The 21,248-nt window shown below is 42.0% G+C and overlaps 3 protein-coding genes across 7 annotated transcripts in view; all 3 read left to right on the top strand.

The window, feature by feature from the left end:
- The window catches only part of LOC119732081 (acyl-CoA dehydrogenase family member 10-like), a 38,197-nt gene that overhangs the window by 13,065 nt on the left and 3,884 nt on the right, over positions 1 to 21,248 (top strand). For all 5 annotated transcript variants that reach the window (XM_038205458.1, XM_038205460.1, XM_038205461.1 and 2 more), the window contains one exon: positions 2,304 to 2,642. In XM_038205458.1, coding sequence (XP_038061386.1) covers positions 2,304 to 2,642 — 339 coding nt within the window. The remainder of the gene's footprint in view (positions 1 to 2,303; positions 2,643 to 21,248) is intronic.
- On the top strand, positions 3,961 to 6,178 carry LOC119732085 (neuromedin-U receptor 2-like). The gene has a single exon (XM_038205472.1). It carries the CDS (start codon positions 4,627 to 4,629, stop codon positions 5,782 to 5,784), a length of 1,158 nt encoding a protein of 385 aa, XP_038061400.1. The 5' UTR covers positions 3,961 to 4,626; the 3' UTR covers positions 5,785 to 6,178.
- LOC119732086 (kappa-type opioid receptor-like) lies at positions 10,952 to 14,838 on the top strand. The gene has a single exon (XM_038205473.1). It carries the CDS (start codon positions 12,106 to 12,108, stop codon positions 13,258 to 13,260), a length of 1,155 nt encoding a protein of 384 aa, XP_038061401.1. The 5' UTR covers positions 10,952 to 12,105; the 3' UTR covers positions 13,261 to 14,838.

Here is a 21,248-nt window from a genome sequence, read left to right on the forward strand (position 1 = left end):
TTGAACTCGCTCGACAGGCATGACAGTTCCAGTGCAGCCATTAAGAACCTCTGTCTAGCATTGGCGTTGTTGGAGATTCCAATCAGTCCAGAGTGAACCTTCATCAGCTTGTTCAGATGTTCGCATGCGTGGTCTGCACCAATCGAGAAACGGAGACAAGGGAAGGATCCGATCCAATATCAGATCAGAGATGACACCAGCATCAAGCACATCCCAATGAGCCGGTTCCTTTCCCACGACAAAACGAAGGCTGATCTGACTGAGTATCTGGCAGCAAAAACCCTGGAGTACAACCAAGACTCATCAAAGCTGGTTATCGCATCTGCCGCAGGACGTACTAGGAGCAATAGCGAGCTGCTAATCGAGGACAACAATCACGAAGAGGCGGACATGCTGCTAATCTATCATGCAGTGCTGGCATCACAGAGGAACCCACCTGATGCAGAGTTGGTGGTCTTCTCCCCAGACACTGATGTTCTGGTGCTGGTCGTAGCACATTATGACCTTCTGCTGAGAAACACGTCCATGTCAATGGCTTCCGGAGTGGTCCAAGTGCAGCCAATATGGACAGATCTAGGTCCAGAAAGAGCAAAGGCTTGGCCAGCCTTCCACGCATTCACGGGGGCAGACAACACTGGGAGGTTCTCTCGCATAGGAAAGGCAACCTGGCTGAAAGTCTACCTCAAAGCAGGCGGAGTAGTCATCAATGCTCTGCAGATGCTTTCAGATTCCGCTGAAGTCACTGAAGAGCTGCTGTCAACGCTGGTTACATTCGTCTGTGCTGCATACGCGCCAAAGGGCATCCAGATTGCGAGCATCCCTGAGCTGCGATGACATCTTTTCTGCAAGCATATGGCTGAAAGTGACAAGCTGCCTCCCACCCTTGATGCTCTCAAGCAGCACATCCACCGAGTCCAGATCCAGGCCAAAGTATGGGGCCAGGCAAGCATTGCTCAGCAGCAGTTCCTGGATCCGCTGCAGCATGGCTTCTACAAGGACACAGCAGCTGATCAGGTGAAGCCAATCACAACTAAGGTCCTCCCAGCCCCCAAGGCCATCATTGAGATGGTGAGATGCCAGTGCAGAGCAGACTGTTCAACATTTCGATGCTCTTGCAGGTCCAAGAACTTATCATGCACAGACCTCTGCCAGTGCAGCACCCAGTGCCAGAATGATGAGGACTCTAGGAATGACATGTTGCCGACCAGTGACAGTGATGATGATGATGTGTAAAGATTCTGCTATATAACAAAGATTTTGTTATACCACACTTATTTTGTCATGCTATCATGATATTGAAGTTGTCCAAGAAGCTGCCTAGACATGCTAGAGGTTTGACTTGCTACATGTAGAAGTTTTGAGCCATTTAAAAAATGTATTATAATGGAATGAACATGAAAATCTGCTTTGTGGTTATGTTGAGCTGAGTTTACTTTATACCACTGGCTTCCTCACCCCTGAAAATGTATGTTTAGCCGTTAAAAGCATTACTCTAGGAAACCTGGATGCTGAGATATTGAGAAACACCAATTTTCAAGGCAGCCATTTTGAAAATCCAAGATTGCTGCTTGGTGGTTATGTTTAGCTTATTTTACTTTGTACCACTGGCTTCCTCACCCCTGAAAATGTATGTTTAGCCGTTAAAATCATGGCTCTGGGCCACCTTGATGCTGAGATATTGAGAAACACCCATTTTGAAGGCGGCAATTTTAAAATCCAAGATGGCCGCTTTTTGGTTATGTTTAGCTTATTTTACTTTGTACCACTGGCTTCCTCACCCCTGAAAATGTATGTTTAGCCGTTAAAATCATGACTCTAGGCCACCTGGATGCTGAGATATTGAGAAACACCCATTTTGAAGGCGGCCATTTTGAAAATCCAAGATGGCCGCCATGCATGCTTCCGGCAAATTGTAAACATTGGTTTTCTGATTGCCTATACCACACAGATTCCAAAAATGTATAGGTTTGCAAATCCCCCAAAAAAGTTAACGAAGTTCAATATCTGGACATAGTGAACTTGACTATCAGATGCTGGGGTCCAATCCTGCTTTGCAATGATCAAACAGCAGTTTAAGGGTTTGCTGTGGGAAACAGCAGTGGATGTGGCTTTATGCGGGACAGTTATATTCTTGAATTCAACCAGTATTTTGATTTATGTATTTTTACAAAAGTATTTTGTTAACACTAGCTTTGTGCATATGCATGATCCTAATATACCACATAATATTTGGAAACTGAAATGTAAACGGTTAATAATTTTTAAAAATGATCAATTGTTTTGTGTTTTTATTTTTGCCAAAGGTTGCCTCATCCGATGCTACCAACATCCAATCTGCAATCGTAAAAGACGGCAACGATTTGGTCCTAACGGGACGGAAGTGGTGGATCTCTGGTGCCATGGACCCCCGCTGCAAAATCTGCATCTTCATGGGCAAGACAGACCCCGCAGCAGACACCCACAGACAGCAGAGCATGGTGCTGGTCCCCATGGATGCCCCGGGGTTAGAGGTCATCCGGCCGCTGTCGGTCTTCGGTTATCAGGACCCGCCAGCCGGTCACGCTGAGTTGGTGTTCGAGGATGTGAGGGTGCCGGCCGAGAATTTCATCCTTGGAGAAGGCAGAGGCTTTGAAATCGCACAGGTGGGTGAGATTTAATTGATTGGATGGGCGTGGCTTACATATAAAGAGTAGGGGCTGTTTGAGTTTTTAAAAAATGTACCCTCTTGTCAATCTCATAGATCTGCTAAGCAAAACCAGGTTACCAGTCAAAATTTCATGTGGTACCCAATGCTTGGGACTGGTTCTCTGTTATTACAGTTTATTGAGAGCAGTTTCCGAGCAATATCTTGTATTCAAGAAGCTGATTTTTAATCTCAGTATAAAGTTCCTTCCCACCTCCCCCCCCCCCAAAAAAAAAAACTATTGCTAAGTTATGACTTCAGACCATATGACTTCAGACCATATCTTGTATTTAAGAAGCTGATTTTTAATCTCAGTATAAAGTTCCCTCCCACCTATATTTCCCCCCCCAAAAAAAAAAAAAATATTGCTATTTTATGACTTCAGACAATATTTATGACTTCTGCAATAGTCCATGTCTTTTTGTAGTTATCTGTAATTGTATAATTTAATTTTCAAAAAGATGTACATGTACTGCTTTCCTTGACCAATATATTTTTATCTGATTGAATTGCCCCTTGCACGTGTATTCAACGCACTATGTGTATAAGTTCATAAGCCCCTCTCTGCGAGATATTTATCTATCCTTGAAATGGACTGTGTTTCAAAATGAACCGTAGACTACAGAATATGTATGCGTATAGTCCAAGGTTAATTTTGAAACGCAATCCCCTTCGAGGACAGATAAACATCTCGCAGAAAGGGGCTTATAAACTGCCGTGTTTTCCAAGCAGCCAATGCCTATTTTAATCCCCTTACGTGACCCCAATCTGCTCAAACTGCAACAAAAGGTTGCCTTGGCATTTGCTGGCTGAATTAAATTGTGCGTATATTTCAATCAATCCATGTATTGTCATAGTGGAATCTGAACTATAAAGTACTTCCATTGATTGTTATCCAACTGAATTTTTGAGAAATGACTCCCCTGTTTCTAAATGGATTGCTTTATCCCCAAGATCTACAATATTTTTTTTACAAATTATATCTGCAGTTGCTGCTTAATGTTTGTAACTTTGTAATGACAAAAAAGCTTCATTCAAAAACGTTCTATTGATCAAATTATAAACGTAGTTGATGCATTGGAACGGACTGCAGCGTTATGAACACTATTCTGACATGAACTCTCAACATGACCAGTATATCATCAACTCGCTCCAATCTACCTCCAGCACATGATACACCTTCGTAATGTGAGGCCTGGTCTACAGTCCTCGGCCCTCACACTCCATGTAGGACTCATATCCCGCCACACCAGCTTCAGAGACACATCCTTCTCTTATAGTGCGCCTCATTTATGGAATTCACTACCGCTTGACCTCAGAACATAGAATAATCCATCATCCTTCAAGCGACAGCTTAAGACTCATCTCTTCAGCCGGGTATTTTGCATCCTGGAATGACTTTCTCTTTGCAACGACCCATGCCTTTGAATGACATTTTATGTTGGATACCGTGCACAACTGGGCGGCAGTTGTTTTGCATGATTCACGGGCACAGTGCTTCCTGACAAGAACAAATGAAGCCAAAAATCTTCATTTCAGAGTGCTTACCAAATTCAAACGTTAACATTTTTTCTTCGCAGCAGATCTGTTTATCGTAATTTTGCCTGCATTGTGACTCTGAACTGCCACCATGTAAAAAACGTCTTCAGCTAAAACCGATCCGGTTGTGTACGTCAATGAAAGTACTAACTGTTGCTGCTTTCAAACTGTGCCAATGTGTGAATAAACAAACATTCTCAAGTAGTTTTCTTTGTCCAATTTGCAAACAAAGCAATCCTACTGCAACCAAAGCTTCCCACTGCCTCGATTCTAAGAAACTGGAACTTGGGATAAGTTTTGGGCCAGATCATCAATGAATGTTTGTTAAGTGGTCATTTTCAAAGACTTGCGCTTTATCTTTCCTTGAGTGAGTGTAAATTAGTGACGTTCACTCGATCACCACAATGGGATCAGGCGTAACGTCAGGCGAGTGCACCGCCAACAACACTCACAACATCAGTACTGAGAAGAGTGCTGAGTGGCTTTACACTCCAACACACACTCTCTTTGTAACCATCATTGTCCCAGTTTTCTGGGGTGCTGGCGTCGTCGCAAACTCAACATTTCTGTTTGTCTTACTTCGCCTCCCCAAGATGAGATCCAAGAGTAACATCTTGCTGGCTAACTTGGCGCTTGCCGATTTGTGGCAGATAAGCTTTTATGCTGGAATCTACCTCTGGATGTATCTAGCCTCCCCGGTTCTGTTCTCCCTACCGTTTGTAAGCTCGGCTGGCTGCATGGGTTTCTACGCCGCATTCAACGTTGGGTACTTTTCCTCCGTCGCACTGGTGACCGCAGTTTCGCTGGAGCGTTACATTGCCCTCTGCCATCCCATGAGGCATCTGACGATTTTCAGCCGACAGCAGGCCTACAAAATGGTTGGGATCTGCTGGATGGTGGGGTTGGTGTTTTCCTGTTCCATCGTGCCTGGTTCGGCGATCCTCAACGTGCGATGTCTTCAGTGGCCCGATGTGGACACATTTGATGGGTTCCCTTCAGTTTCTGTATCGTGTGGTTCTGTACATCCCTGGGTTGGATACTACATCGAGCCACTGGTACTCATCCCATGGCTGGTAATCGTCATCGCAAATATCTACATGTTTGTGGAAATTGTGCGCGCCTTGAACAAACGTAGAGCTATCGCGGATGCCGCTACAACTGGAGCACACCTCAGAATGCTGCAAGTCAGAAACCAGTTTGCGATTATGCTGATCATAAACGGCGCCGTTTTCTTCATCTGTCAGACTCCAATCCGATTCGTCAATCTCTCCTTCTGGATCTGCTTTGTGGCTGGTATCCCGGACAATCCCCTCGTTGCCATCAGTGGGAATTACATATCATGGATTGTCCTGGTTCCCCAACTCATTAACTGCCTGGTAAATCCTTTAATCTACGGCGTTACCAATGCCAACTACCGGGCTGCGTTACATCAAGCGTTCCAGTGCAGACGACAGCCTGGAAGAGCCCCCTCAACTCAACAGCCATGTGCTCTTGTTATAAGGAACAGCCACGCTGATGTAGAAAACCACCAACAGGAAGCACAAACTGTCAACCAGCTGTAAGAACTTGAATAAAACTGTGTAGCCATGAACTGTTATAGCGACATCTTAGTATCATAGCTTTGCATAGAAAGAAGAACATTATGCCATCTTGTGAGCTGAAGCTTAGTTGGTATATTTTGCCATCAGATTACTGTATCTGTGTTAGAGGTTTTTAACATGCATGCTTTCAATAGCTTCAAGGTCTGAGCTTTTGCCATTTTGTGCTCTGTAATGCAATGTTACATGATATTTTGTAGATTGGTGGTTCGTGGCTATAGATTGAAACAGTGGTTGGAGTATATGTTATTGTGTCTCACTCTTATTCGAAAAGTTCCAGTTTGCAGACAAGTACAAATAGATTACTTGCTAACCTAAATTTTAGTTTTGCAATATTTTCACATTTTTCAGTGTCAAATAACATGAATTTGAACGTTTGAAGTTTTCTGCTGTGTAACTGAATGTTACATGTTATTTTGTAGGTTGGATTGGCATGGCTTAGATTGGAATTTGGGTGCTGGCCAAGTGTCATCAACTGGTCATACAACAACCTCGTTTCCAGGGGTAAAATCCAGGGGTAAATTCCAGGGGTAAAATTTAACCCCTAGAATTGTGTAATTATGTGCCAAATAGTGGCACATTTAAATAAAGACTGCAGTCGATGTATGTAACGTGTGACGCAGTGTTTATAATTTTGAAATTGTATTTTTTATAGAATCAATCCTTTCAAACATGAGATTTCGACGTCATCTGATTTGGCAAGGATTTTTAATTACCTTTATTGTTTATAAAAACCTCAAGTAATGTTAAATATAAACAGCCCAATAATCCAATTTCCCTCTAAAAAAACGTCATAGTTCCCCCATCTTCCCTCTGAAGGGAAATCCCCCCTGCGATAGCGGTCCATACTCTCCAGCATCCTGGCAGCATCGTTGGTTAAACACTGATACTTCCCTCGCGTGATAATGTTAAAATAAATTCTGTTGTAATCAGTTCTACCGTTTCTAGTCGGGGTCAGGCCCTGTTGTTTTTTCTTTTTCAAAAATTGACCGGGCTAAAAGGAATGAAGGCATTCAGAACGGGAGGAACCCATGTGCTTGAGTGCGCATGGTTGATGCATTTTTGGTATCTCGCCTTACAGAAGCCCTTTAAGCTTAAACTGCAACAAAAGGTTACCATGGCATTTGCTGGCTGAATGACATAGTGGGTACAACCTTTATTATTGTCTCTCCACGTATTGACGTCATGGACTCGGAACCATTAGGGAGATTTCAGGAAATTTATCCGTGGGTTTGACCACAAAGTACTTCCTTTTTCTTCATTGTCATCCGTTTTTTTTTTTTTTTTGAGAAATGACTCCCCTAGTTCTAATTATAGTAGGTTGCTCAACCTACACAGTCTATTTTTTATTTAAATGATACACGTAGTGCAATAAAATATTTCAGTGTATTACTGCAGTTACTGCGTAAAAGATACGTCTCCACAAACAACTTTTGTTCCAGCTGTGTACTGAGCTCTCAACACCACAAATTTCTTTCTTAGAGCCATAGTAGTTCTGCATGATGAACCAGCATAGAGTTTTCTGACCAGAACAGATTAAGCCAAAATCTTCAGTACAGAGAGCCCACCAAATGCAACATTAACGTTTTCTCTTCGCAGCAGATCTGTGATCGTATTGTAATTAGCCTACAGTTTGACTCTGAACTACGTCATGTAAAAAGCAGTCTGATCCAGTTGTGGTGTTAAATTAAAGTACTAGCTGTTGCTGGTTTAAAACTGAGCCAATCTGCGAACAAACACACTTTCTGAATTGGGTTTCTTTCTGGAAACAAAGCAATCTTGTTCCGACCAAAGCTTCTCACTGCCTCGATGCAAGAATAAGTTTTGAGCCAGATTGTCTGCATGTATGTAGGCATATTTTTTTTTAGTTGAACTGTGGTCATTTTCAAAGATGTGCGCTATATCTATCCTTGAGTGAGTCTAAATTTGTGACGTTTACTTGAACACCGCAATGGGATCAGGCATAACGTCAGGCGAGTGCAACGCTCACGACACTCTTAACATCACTACTGAGATGAGCACTGAGTGGTATTACACTCCAATGCACACCCTCTTTATTACAATCATCGTCCCAGTTTTTTGGGGCGTCGGAGTTGTCACAAATTCAACGTTTCTGTTCGTCTTGCTTCGCCTTCCTAAGATGAGATCCAAGAGTAACATCTTGCTGGCAAATTTGGCGCTCGCCGATCTGTGGCAAATAAGCTTTTATGCTGGAATCTACCTCTGGATGTATCTAGCCTCCCCAGTTCCTTTCTCCCGACCGTTTGTAAACTCGGCTGGCTGCATGAGTTTCTACGCTGCATTAAACATCGGGTACTTCGCATCTGTCGCTCTGGTGACTGCAGTTTCATTTGAGCGTTACATCGCCCTCTGCCATCCCATGAGGCATCTGACGATTTTTAGCCGGCAAGACGCGTACAAAATGGTTGGGATCTGCTGGATGGTGGGGTTGGTGTTTTCCTGCTCCATCGTGCCTGGTACAGCGATCCTCAATGTGCAATGTCTTCAGTGGCCCGATGTGGACACATTTGATGGGTTCCCTTCAGTTTCTGTATCCTGTGGTCCTGTACATCCCTGGGTTGGATACTACATCGAGCCACTGGTACTCATCCCATGGCTGGTAATTGTTATCGCAAACATTTACATGTTTGTGGAAATCATGGGTACCGCTGTAACCGGAGCATACCTCAGAATGCTGCAAGTCAGAAACCAGTTTGCGATCATGCTGATCGTAAACGGCGCCGTTTTCTTCATCTGTCAGACTCCAATCCGATTCGTCAATCTCTCCTTCTGGATCTGCTTCGTCGCTGGTATCCCGGACAACCCCCTCATCGCCATCGGTGGGAGTTACTCAGTGTGGATCGTCCTGGTACCCCAGCTCACTAACTGCCTGGTGAATCCATTAATCTATGGCGCTATGAATGCCAACTACCGGGCTGCGTTACGTCAAGCGTTCCAGTGCAGACGTCAGCCCAGAAAAGCCTCACCAACTCAACATCCATGTGCTCTGGTAATAAGGAACAACCACGCTGATGTAGGAAACCACCAACAGGAAGCACAAACTGTCAACCAGCTGTAAGAACTTGAATAACACTGTGTATCCATGAACTGTAATAGCGACATGTTATATCGTAGCTTAATGCATAGAAAGAAGAATGTTATGCCATCTTGTGTACATTAAGCATGCATGCTTTCAATACCTAAACTGTTGAACTTTGCAATATTTCACAGTTGTCAGTGTAGTATTTGCATATATAAATTTGAAGGTTTAAAGGTTTGTGCTCTGTAATTTAATGTTACATATATGATATTTTGTAGATTGGTGGTTCGTGGCTAAAGATTGAAACAATGGGTCGAGTACATGTAATTGTGTCTCACTCTCATTCGAAAAGTTGCAGTTTGCAGAAACGTACGCATACTTTACTTGCTACCCTAAACTCCTTATAAATACAAAAATCTAAAGGAAAGGTTCTAAAATCAACTTTAAACCTTGCTTAGCCCCACTCCCAATTTCAAGTTGGTCACTCTTGAATTTGACCTAAGAAAAATTTGACATATTTATATTTATTCCCAAAACTTTACGATGATTAGTCTAAACAATTTGAATAACTTGAAATAGCTTTTTTAGTTCGGAATTTAATGTGCAGACCTGAAAAACTGAATAAAAGCACTTTTCCACACCTTGGATAAAATTAGATTTTTAGTATGGTAAAAATTGATACTTCCAGAGCATGACGGTGCTACAAAAAATTCTGTTGCATTTCCAAAAATGTAGTTGTATGTCAGGGTCAGACATTGTTTTTTTGTAAATAGACCGGACTAAGCCGCAACAAAAGGTTGCCATGGCATTTGCTGGCCAGTAAAATTGTGCACACGACTTTTATTGTTAGATCCCTCCACGTGTTGTCGTTACGGGCTCAGAACCAATAGAAAGATTTCTGAAATGTTATCTAAAATATTGATGGGTTGGACCATCAAGTGCATTTCATGAAGTAGAGGGCTCAATAGTCAATCCCCATAATCTATGGTATTTTATAAAATCGTATCTGCCCTTGTGCCATAAAATACCTGAGTGCAGACTAGTCCCTGCTTAAGGCACATCTTAATAAACAACTCGATGAATTGTTACAAACAATTTTTGTAGAGGGCATTGTGGGCGTGGTTTGGACTATAGCTAGTCCTATTATCTGGAGAACTACCAGAATAGCTTAATACCTCATGGAATTATGTCCTTGCATATAATTGTCCTGACTGCATATGGACAAAAACAAAACTTAACTCATCAAAAAACATAATGGGGAAAAGCCCTATGTCCTGTTCATCGACCAGACATAGATCTGGTTATATTTTAATCTCTCCACGTAGTGTTATAATGGGCTCAGATCCATTAGGGAGGTTCATTAATGGATTTGCAATGTTGTAGTTGAGTACTTTTTTCCAAGTATCGAGTACTTCCGAGTACTTAGGTTACCAAGTACGAGTATGAGTACTCGTACTTCTGAGTACGAGTACTTGCATTCTGAGTACGAGTACTTGTACTTCCGAGTACGAGTATGAGTACTATTTCCGAATACGGCCATACGGCAGTGGTTCATTGTGCGTAATTGACCCAGGCCCAGTCAGACCGATAGACGGACCCACTCAGGGCTAGCTGTTAAATGTGTTTGTCCGGACGTGCACAGAGGAAAATCAGGAAACTTTGATTTCTCCGCAAGCAAATCAACCATTAAGAATCAAGAATCAAGAATCGATAAAATAAGGCTGTGGTAAGTCAAGTACACCATTTTGTTCTGAGTACTGCTCTTCGAGTACAAGTACCTTGTTGATCGAGTACAATTTCGGCATGTCTAGTTCAAGTACTTTGCTACCCGAGTACTAGCACTGTCATTTCCAGTATGAGTACACTGACATTCGAGTAGGAGTATGAGTACTCTAAAAAAAAAGTACTCGAGTAGTACTCGGGTACGAGTACCAAGTACAAGTACAACAACACTGTGCATTTGCCAATAAAGCATTTCCGTTTGTTCATTGTTGTTCAGGTTGATATTTGACTGCATATGGACGAACACAAAACATAAACTCATAAAAAAAAAATTTTAAAATGCGGAAAACCCTATGTTCAGTTCATTGAACAGACATAGATCTAGTTGTATTTTAATCTCTCCACGTATAATGGGCTCAGATCCATTAGGGAGGTTCATTGATGGATTTGCCATTGAAGTGTTTCCGTTTGTTCAATGATGTTTGGGTTGATATTTGAGAAATGACTCCGGTTTTAATGATTAATTGGTACTTAAGGATGGCACAACCGTCACATTCAATAAAGTTAAAGCTGTCCTTGTGCTAATAACAATGTGTAGCATTCCAGTCGCTGCTTAAGGAACGTCTCAATAAACAACTTGATGCCAGCAGTGTTACGTGTGGTGTACTGAGCTCTTAACACCAAGATTTTCTCTCCTAGAGCATAGTTTGACAAGAATATAACAAGTCAAAGCTTCCATATGAGAACAGATTGAGCTGAACATCTTCAGTTCAGGGAGCCCACCCCACCAAAGTCAACGTTATCATTTTTTTCTTCGCAGTAGATCTGTAATCAGTCAGTTGCGTTGATGTAACGAGCAATATAAAGTGATTCAGAAGGCACTTATTAACTCACTGTAATCTACATCCAGGACATGATACACCTTCGTAATGTGAGGCCTGGTCTACGGTCTTCGGCTCTCACACTCCATGTAGGCCTACCCATATCCCGCCTCACCAACTGCGGAGACGGAGCCTTCTCTTATAGTGCACCTCGTCTATGGAATTCACTACCGCTTGACCTCAGAACATAAAATAATCGGTCATCCTTCAAGCGACAGCTCAAGACTCATCAAAAGTCAACATTAGCCTACCGAAAGTCAACATTAGCATTTTTACTTCGCAGCAGATCTGCATGAATAGTTTTGATGGCATTGTGAATCTGAAATACGACCATGTAAAGAGTCATCTGCTAAAACTGATCCAGTTGTCGTATCAAATTAAATTCATTTACATGTACTAGCTGTTGCTTGTTTGAAACTGAGCCAATCTGGGAACGGACAAACATTCTGAAGTGGTTTTTCCTTGTTCAATGTGCAAACATTGCAATCCTACTCCAACCAAAGCTTCCCACTGCCTCGATTCTAAGAAAGCGCAAGTATATATTTTGAACCAGATCATGTATTTTTAAGTGTTCATTTCAAAGACTTGTGCTTGATCTTTTTTGAGTGAGTGTAAATTAGTGACGTTTACTCGAACACCACAATGGGATCAGGCGTGACGTCAGGTGAGTGCACCGCCAACAACACTGTCAACATCAGTACTGAGGAGAGTGCTGAGTGGCTTTACACTCCAACACACACTCTCTTTGTAACCGTCATCGTCCCAGTTTTCTGGGGTGCTGGCGTTGTCACAAACTCCACATTTCTGTTTGTCTTGCTTCGCCTTCCTAAGATGAGATCCAAGAGTAACATCTTGCTGGCTAACTTGGCGCTCGCCGATCTGTGGCAGATAAGCTTTTATGCTGGAATCTACCTCTGGATGTATCTAGCCTCCCCGGTTCTGTTCTCCCTACCGTTTGTAAGCTCGGCTGGCTGCATGGGTTTCTACGCCGCATTTAACGTCGGGTACTTTTCCTCCGTCGCACTGGTGACTGCAGTTTCGCTGGAGCGATACATCGCCCTCTGCCATCCCATGAAGCATCTGACGATTTTTAGCCGGCAGCAGGCCTACAAAATGGTTGGGATCTGCTGGATGGTGGGGTTGGTGTTTTCAAGTTCGGTCATGCCCGGTATGGCAATCCTGAACATGCGATGCCTTCAGTGGCCCGATGTGGACACATTTGATGGGTTCCCATCAGTTTCTGCATTCTGTGGTCCAGTAATGCTCTGGGTTAGATACTACACTGAGCCACTGGTACTCATCCCATGGCTGGTAATCGTCATCGCAAACATCTACATGTTTGTGGAAATGGTGCGCACCTTAAACAAACGCAGGGCTATCATGGATCAGGCTATAACTGGAGCACACCTCAGAATGCTGCAAGTCAGAAAAAAGTTTGCGATCATGCTGATCATTAACGGCACCATTTTCTTTATCTGTCAGACTCCAGTCCGATTATTCAAAATCTCCCAATGGATCTGCTTTGTCGCTGGTATCCCGGACAATCCCCTTGTCATCAGTGGGAATTACTCATCATGGATCGTCCTGGTTCCCCAACTCACTAACTGCCTGGTTAATCCATTAATCTACGGCGTTACGAATGCCAACTACCGGGCTGCATTGCGTCAAGCATTCCGGTGCAGAGTTCAGCCCAGAAAAGCCCCCTCAACTCAACAGCTATGTGCTCTGGTAATAAGGAACAGCCACGCTGATGTAGGAAACCACCATCACGAAGCACAAACTGTCAACCAGCTGTAAGAACTTGAATAAAACAGTGTAGCCATGAACTGTTATAGCAGTAATAATATGTTAGTATCGTACTTTTGCATAGAAAGGAGAACGTAATGCCATCTTGTGTACTGAAGCTTAATAGTTGGTATTTATTTTGCCATCAGATTCTGTGTTAAAGGTTTTTAGCATGCATGCTTTCAATGGCTTCAAGTTTTGAGCTTTGCAATATTTTCATAGTTGTCAGTGTAATATTTGCAGAAATTTGAAGGTTTGAAGTTTTGTGCTCTGTAATTTAATGTTACATGATATTTTGTAGATTGGTGGTTTGTGCCTATAGTGGGTGGAATACATGTCACTGTGTCTCACTCTTATTTCGAAAAGTTCCAGTTTGCAAAAACGTACAAATACTTTACTTGCTACCCTAAACTCCTTATACAAAAATCTAAAAACAAAAGTTCTAAAGTCAACTTTAAATCTTGCTTAGCTCCGCTCCCAATTTCTAGTTGATCACTCGTGAAAATAACCTAAGAAAAATCGGACAAATTTACATGTTTTCCCAAAACTTTAGGTCTAAAAATCAAGCTTTTCTTGTTTTAATATTTTAATCATTGACATTTCAATGCCTTGTATTGATATTTTTACACCATTTTACGTTAACATTTTTTTTGCTTTAATTTAATATTATATTGTTTATTTTAAAAGTTTTGTACAGCACCTTGAGCGTCTGTTTAGGCAGATTATGGCGCTTATATAAATATACATATAATTATTATTATTATAAAAATTTGGGTAACTTGAAATAGTTTTTTTAGTTCAGAATTTAATGTGCATACCTGAAAAACTGAATAAAAGCACTTTTCCACACCTTGGATAAAATCAGATTTTTTTGTATGTTAAACATGCAAAAAATACAATAAATTCTGTTGCATTTAGTTGTACGTCAGGGTCAGACACAGTTTTTTCTTTTGTAAATATACCGGATTAAGCTGCAACAAAAGGTTGCCATGGCATTTGCTGGCCGAATAAAATTGTGCGCACGACCTTTAGTATAATTGAATCTCTCCACGTGCATTAGGAAGATTTCCAAAATGTTATCTCAAATATTGATGGGTTGGACCATAAAGTGCATTTCATTAAGTAGAGGGCTCAATCCCCATAATCTACAGTATTTCATGAAATCGTATCTGCCCTTGTGCCATGAAATACCTCAGTCAGAATAGTCGCTGTTTAAGGCACATTTTAATAATCAACCTGATGAATTGTTACAATTTTTTATAGAGGGCATTGTGGGCGTGGTTTGGACTAGGCCTATTATCTGGAGAACTACAAGAATACCGTAGCTTAATAACTCGTGGAACTATGTTCTTGCATATAATTGTCCTGACTGCATATGGACGAAAACAAAACATAACTCATAAAAAACAATCCGTTTTCTACATTCTGTTCATGGACCTGACATAGATCTAGTTATTTTTAATCTCTCCACGTAGTGTCATAATAGCCTCAGATCCGTTAGGGAGGTTTATTGATGGATTTGCCAATAAAGCATTTCCGTTTGTTCGTTGTTGTTCGGGTTGATATTTGAGAAATGACTCCGGTTCTAATGATTAATTGTACTTGAGGATTGCACAACGCTCACATCCAATATAATTAAAGCTGTTCTAGTGCTAATACCCATGTGCAGCACTCCAGTACGAACGTCTCAATAAACAACTTGATGCCAGCAGTGTTACGTGTGGTGTACTGAGCTCTCAACAAGATGATTTTCTCTCCTAGAGCCATGGTTGTTTGACAAGAATAAACCAGCGCAGAGTTTCCCGTACCAGAACAGATTGAGCTGAAAGTCTTCAGTTCAGGGAGCCCACCCCGCCAAAGTCAACATTATCATTTTCTCTTGGCAGCAGATATGCATCGATGTAACAAGCAATAACCTAAACTGATCCAAAGCACTTCGTCAACTCACTCCAATCTACATCCAGGACGTGATACACCTTCGTAATGTGAGGCCTGGTCTACGGTCCTCGGCTCTCACACTCCATGTAGGCCTACCCATATCCTGCCTGACTAACTGCGGAGACAGAGCCTTCTCTTACAGTGCACCTCATCTATGGAATTTGTTACAGCTTGACCTCAGAACACAGAATAATCCATCATCCTTCAAGCAACAGCTCCAGACTCATCTCTGATCTTCAGCTGGGTATTTTGAATCCTCTGACTTTCTCTTTGCAATGACCCATGCCATTGAATGACATTTTATGTCAGATACTGTGCGCTATATAAGTGCTGTTTTGTAGATGACCTGTGGTCATTTTTAAAGACTTGTGCTAAATCATTCCTTGATTGTGTCTAACTTGGTGACATTTACTTGAACAGCGCAATGGGATCAGGCACAGCGTCAGTTGAGTGCAACGCTCAGGACACTCTTAACATCAGTACTGAGATGAGCACTGAGTGGTACTACACTCCAACGCACATCCTCTTTATTACAATCATCTTCCCAGTTTTTTGGGGCGTCGGAGTTGTCACAAATTCAACGTTTCTGTTCGTCTTGCTTCGCCTCCCCAAGATGAGATCCAAGGCGAACATCTTGCTGGCAAACTTGGCGCTAGTCGATCTGTGGCAGATGAGTTTTTACGTGGGAATGTATCTGTTGATGTATTTTGCCTCCCCAGTCGCATTCTCCCAACCATTTGTAAACTCGGCCAGCTGTGTGAGTTTCTATGTAGCATTAAACATGGGGTACTTCGCATCTGTCGCTCTGGTGACTGCAGTTTCTTTGGAGCGTTACATCGCCCTCTGCCATCCCATGAAGCATCGGACGATTTTTAGCCGGCAGCAGGCCTACAAAATGGTTGGGATCTGCTGGATGGTGGGGTTGGTGTTTTCATGTACAGTTGTGCCCGGTATTGCAATCCTCAACGTGCAATGTCTTCAGTGGCCCGATGTGGACACATTTGATGGGTTCCCATCAGTTTCTGTATCCTGTGATCCGGTACGTCCCTGGGTTAGATACTACACTGGGCCACTGGTATTCATCACATGGCTGGTAATCGTCATCACAAACGTCTACATGTTTGTGGAAATGGTGCGCGCCTTGAACAAACGCAGGGCTATCACTAATCCGGCTATAACTGGAGCACACCTCAGAATGCTGCAAGTCAGAAACCAGTTTGCGATCATGCTGATCATTAACGGCGTCGTTTTCTTTATCTGCCAGACTCCAATCCGATTACTCCGTCTCTCCGAATGGATCTGCTTTGTCATTGGTATCCCGGACAATCCCCTTGTCATGAGTGGGAATTACTCATCGTGGATTGTCCTGGTTCCCCAACTCACCAACTGCCTGGTGAATCCATTAATCTACGGCGTTACCAATGCCAACTACCGGGCTGCATTACGTCAAGCATTCCAGTTCAGACGTCAGCCCAGAAAAGCCCCCTCAACTCAACAGTCTTGTGCTCTTGTAATGAGGAACAGCCACGCTGATGTAGGAAACCACCAACAGGAAGTACAAGCTGCCAACGAGCTGTAAAAACTTGAATAAAACATTGTTACCATGATGTATTACAGTGATTATAATCTGGCAGCTTTGCATTGAATGAAGATCGTCATACCGTCTCATGTGCTTAACCTTAATAATGACGGAGGAGACTGCAGCTCCTGGGTCACGTGGCACGCATGGATGACAGAATGCCTGCAAAACAAGCTGTGTGTGACGCTTCACTCAGCGATGCACCTCTGGGCTGGAGGAGACCCAGAGGAAGGCCTCTCTCGACCTGGAAGTCCCAAGCTCCAGTGTCCAGCCCCTCCAAGAACTACTAGAACTTGCTCAGGAAAGGACATCTTTCAGCCGTTTAGTCGCCACGGTCACTTGATGGCCTTGCGGACATTTGTTGTTGTTGTTTTATATATTTGGCCATCAGTTATTGGTATGCTAGAAGTTTTGGCATTCCTGTTTCAATGGCTTGAAGTTTTCCTGCTTTGAGAAATTTTCAACTTTCTTAGTTTGTCAAATAAGACATCATCTCATTTAATATCATTTAGATGAGATTTGAAGGTTGGCATGGTGAACAGGCAGTAAGATAAGTTATTTGCGGTAGCACCATGTGGTAAATCTTTTTTTGTGAGTATGTGTGGTTCTGAAAAAAAAATGGAGGGTACTCAATGTTTGGACAGCATGCTCTGCCCGTTGCTGAATCATTTATAAATATAACCACAATAGGCTCATAGTATTGAGTTGAATTTTTTTTTTCATTGAGATGAAGTTAATAGTCAATAGCACTTTAAAATTCAACTTGAGTGTCATTATGTGGTCATTTTTGTGATGTAAAAATTTTAACACTTCTGGATAAAGTCTGGAAGTTGTAATAACTTGAAATGTTTCAAAAACTCAAACTGCAAGAAAAACTTGGATTTAGTTAGACTGCTGTATAGACTTTCAGATGTGTATTTATGTAAATTAATCGTAGTACAAGTAATCAATCAGTAAACAATTGAAAGTTCAACAGTTGTTGAACAAACAAGTGCAAGAAATTGATATTTTATTGTAGCATGCTGATAAGCATGTAAATAATAAAATATTTACATTCACCATGCTAGTACATTTCTGGGTGTTACTCGGTTATTTTTTTGCCTAATGTAAAAAATATCTTTTAGTTTGTGTATTTATGTTGTTGGTCATTTTGGGGGTAATTTTGGTGGTGGTGGGGGGGGGGGTCATTGCTTTTTTTCTTTTTTTAAGAATGAATGTGTCTTGAAATATAGCCTCTTGATAATTATTGGATTAATAATTATGGGGAATGGGTCATTTGGGAGACATTCCTATAGACTTGTGCACAACATTTTTCCAACTTAAATGTGCCCTAACCCAATATTCCCTTGTCCTTTTTCCACGAATTTCGGTATTTTTACTAATTAGACCACGAGCAACAAATATAACCTAATTGCGACAGTAAAATTTTGCCTCTAAAGGGGGTCTTCCCCATTAGGGAGACAGGTATGTGTCTCCCTAAAAGCCGGTGTCTCCCTATTATCGAAGAAATTACGATAACGTGTCTCCCTAATGGTACATTTGTAGGAATAAGTAGTTCAACATCTTGCCAATTATTAAATAGCCCTTTCCGGTTGTATGCTATTTTCCTAGAAATTGGGTTTATCTTTAAGTTAGAAAAGTTGATTTGTCATCTCTCCATCACCTACTAACTGTGATAAATTTTCCAACTTTCTGCTTTCTTGTTAAAGTGGTACATATGCAGTTCTTTGTTGCGCTGAAAATCCTTTGTGGATTTTAATTCATTTGCAAGTGAAGCTGCTGATAGAAAAGGATAGATCGTTGCTATGGTAGTATACAAATATTGAACGTTCGTGAGTGCAATGGTAATAATTATGTTATTCGGTGACAGATGAATTATTCCATTTCACGAGACAAAGTCACCATGTAAAAGTCAACCATTGTTTGTTTTATACCACACATTCATTATCTGAGTGATTGGACAGAGCGGCCAAAAGTGTGACCGTGCAAGGGAAGTTCCATTTACCCTGGAATGGAACTTAATTTGAGCGGTGTGGCCGGGCCGTGTGTTGGGAAGAATACTTCAGTGACCGTCCTAGAGCTATGAAACATGGGTGTTGCTAGGATGGGGTAAGGGGGAAGATTGAAAAGAAAAAGGGAATAGAATAGGTGAGATTCGAAGTGAATGAATATGTTACCGTTAATTTAATATATATTTAGCAGTAGGAACTGCCAAAAGGACCCTACGTGTTGTTTGTACATAAATACGTACATGTATTACGTTTATGAACAGTGCCTCCAGGCGTAAAATCATGTCACCACCCCCCCCCCCCCTTTCGATATTTCCTACAGCCGGTGACTTTTTCAATGCTTCTGATGAGTGCTTTGGCATCCTGTAGAAAAAATCCTGGCGACGCCCAAGCTATGAAATGCTTGTGTGCAGCACTCCATTCGCTGCGGCACGTTTCAATAAACAACTTGATGCCAGCAGTGTTACGTGTGTTGTGCTGAGCTCTCAACACCACACTTTTCTCTCCTATAGAGCCATAGAATAAACCAGGGCAAAGCTTCTGTATTAGAACAGATTTAAGCCAAATCTTCAGTTTAGAGAGCCAACTAAAATGTCAGCACTCTCTCTTTTTAGCAGATCTGTTATCATAATGCAACCTACATTTTGACGCTGAACTGCGTCGATGCAAAAAGCAAACAACTGTTAAAAAACGATCCAGTTGTGCTGTCAAATTAAAGTACTAGCTGTGGCTGGTTTTAAACAGAGCCATTTTTCAGCTGAATCATCAGTTCGTGTTCAAAGACTTGTGCTAAATTATTCCTTGAGTGAGTTTAAATTGGTGACGTTTACTCGAACACCGCAATGGGATCAGGCACAACGTCAGTTGAGTGTAATGCTCAGGACACTCTTAACATCAGTACTGAGATGAGCACTGAGTGGTATTATACTCCAACGCACATCCTCTTTATTACAATCATCTTCCCAGTTTTCTTGGGCGTTGGCGTTGTCACAAACTCAACGTTTCTGTTCATCTTGCTTCGCCTCCCCAAGATGAGATCCAAGGCGAATATCTTGCTGGCTAACTTGGCGCTCGCCGATCTGTGGCAGATGAGTTTTTACGTGGGAATGTATCTGTTGATGTATTTTGCCTCCCCGGTCGCATTCTCCCAACCATTTGTAAATTCTGCCGGCTGTGTGAGTTTCTACGTAGCATTAAACATGGGGTACTTCGCATCTGTCGCTCTGGTGACTGCAGTTTCTTTGGAGCGTTACATCGCCCTCTGCCATCCCATGAAGCATCGGACGATTTTTAGCCGGCAGCAGGCTTACAAAATGGTTGGGATCTGCTGGATGGTGGGGTTGGTGTTTTCATGTTCGGTCATGCCCGGTATTGCAATCCTCAACGTGCGATGCCTTCAGTGGCCCGATGTGGACACATTTGATGGGTTCCCATCAGTTTCTGTATCCTGTGATCCGGTACATCCCTGGGTTGGATACTACACTGGGCCACTGGTATTCATCCCATGGCTGGTAATCGTCATCACAAACGTCTACATGTTTGTGGAAATGGTGCGCGCCTTGAACAAACGTAGAGCTATCACGGCTCAGGCTATAACTGGAGCACACCTCAGAATGCTGCAAGCCAGAAACCAGTTTGCGATCATGCTGATCATTAACGGCGTCGTTTTCTTCATCTGCCAGACTCCAATCCGATTACTCCGTCTCTCCGAATGGATCTGCTTTGTCGTTGGTATCCAGGACAATCCCCTTGTCATGAGTGGGAATTACTCATCGTGGATTGTCCTGGTTCCCCAACTCACCAACTGCCTGGTGAATCCGTTAATCTATGGTGTTACCAATGCCAACTACCGGGCTGCATTGCGTCAGGCATTCCAGTGCAGAGTTCAGCCCAGAAAAGCTCCCTCAACTCAACAGCCATGTGCTCTGGTTATAAGGAACAGCCACGCTGATGTAGGAAACCACCATCACGAAGCACAAACTGTCAACCAGCTGTAAGAACTTGAATAAAACAGTGTAGCCATGAACTGTAACTGACATGTTATTCTTTATACAGGTCTTGTAGCTTTGCATTGAATGAGATCGTTATACTGTCTTATGTACTTAACCTTAATAGTTGGTACACATATATTTGGCCATCAGTTATTGTAAGTACCGGTATGGTGGAGGTTTTTGGTATGCCTGATTTCAATGGCTTAAAGTGTTCTGCTTTGAAATATTTTCAATTTTCTCAGTTTCATCAAATAAGGCGTCATGTTATTTAACATCCAGGGTATATTATTCCACTATAGACCCATTGTATTGATTAGTTTATTGAAGTTGAACCATGCTAATAACTTAATTGCTAGAAGATTAAATTGAATTAAAATTCAGTTATTTTTTTTCATTGAGATGAGGTTAATAGTCAAAAGTAATGTTTAAAATTCAACTTGAGTGTCATTAAGTGGTCGTTTTTGTGATGTAAAAATGTTAACA

The sequence above is a fragment of the Patiria miniata genome, unplaced genomic scaffold, assembly GCF_015706575.1.
Source record: "Patiria miniata isolate m_02_andy unplaced genomic scaffold, ASM1570657v1 HiC_scaffold_24, whole genome shotgun sequence".
Taxonomy (NCBI): domain Eukaryota; kingdom Metazoa; phylum Echinodermata; class Asteroidea; order Valvatida; family Asterinidae; genus Patiria; species Patiria miniata.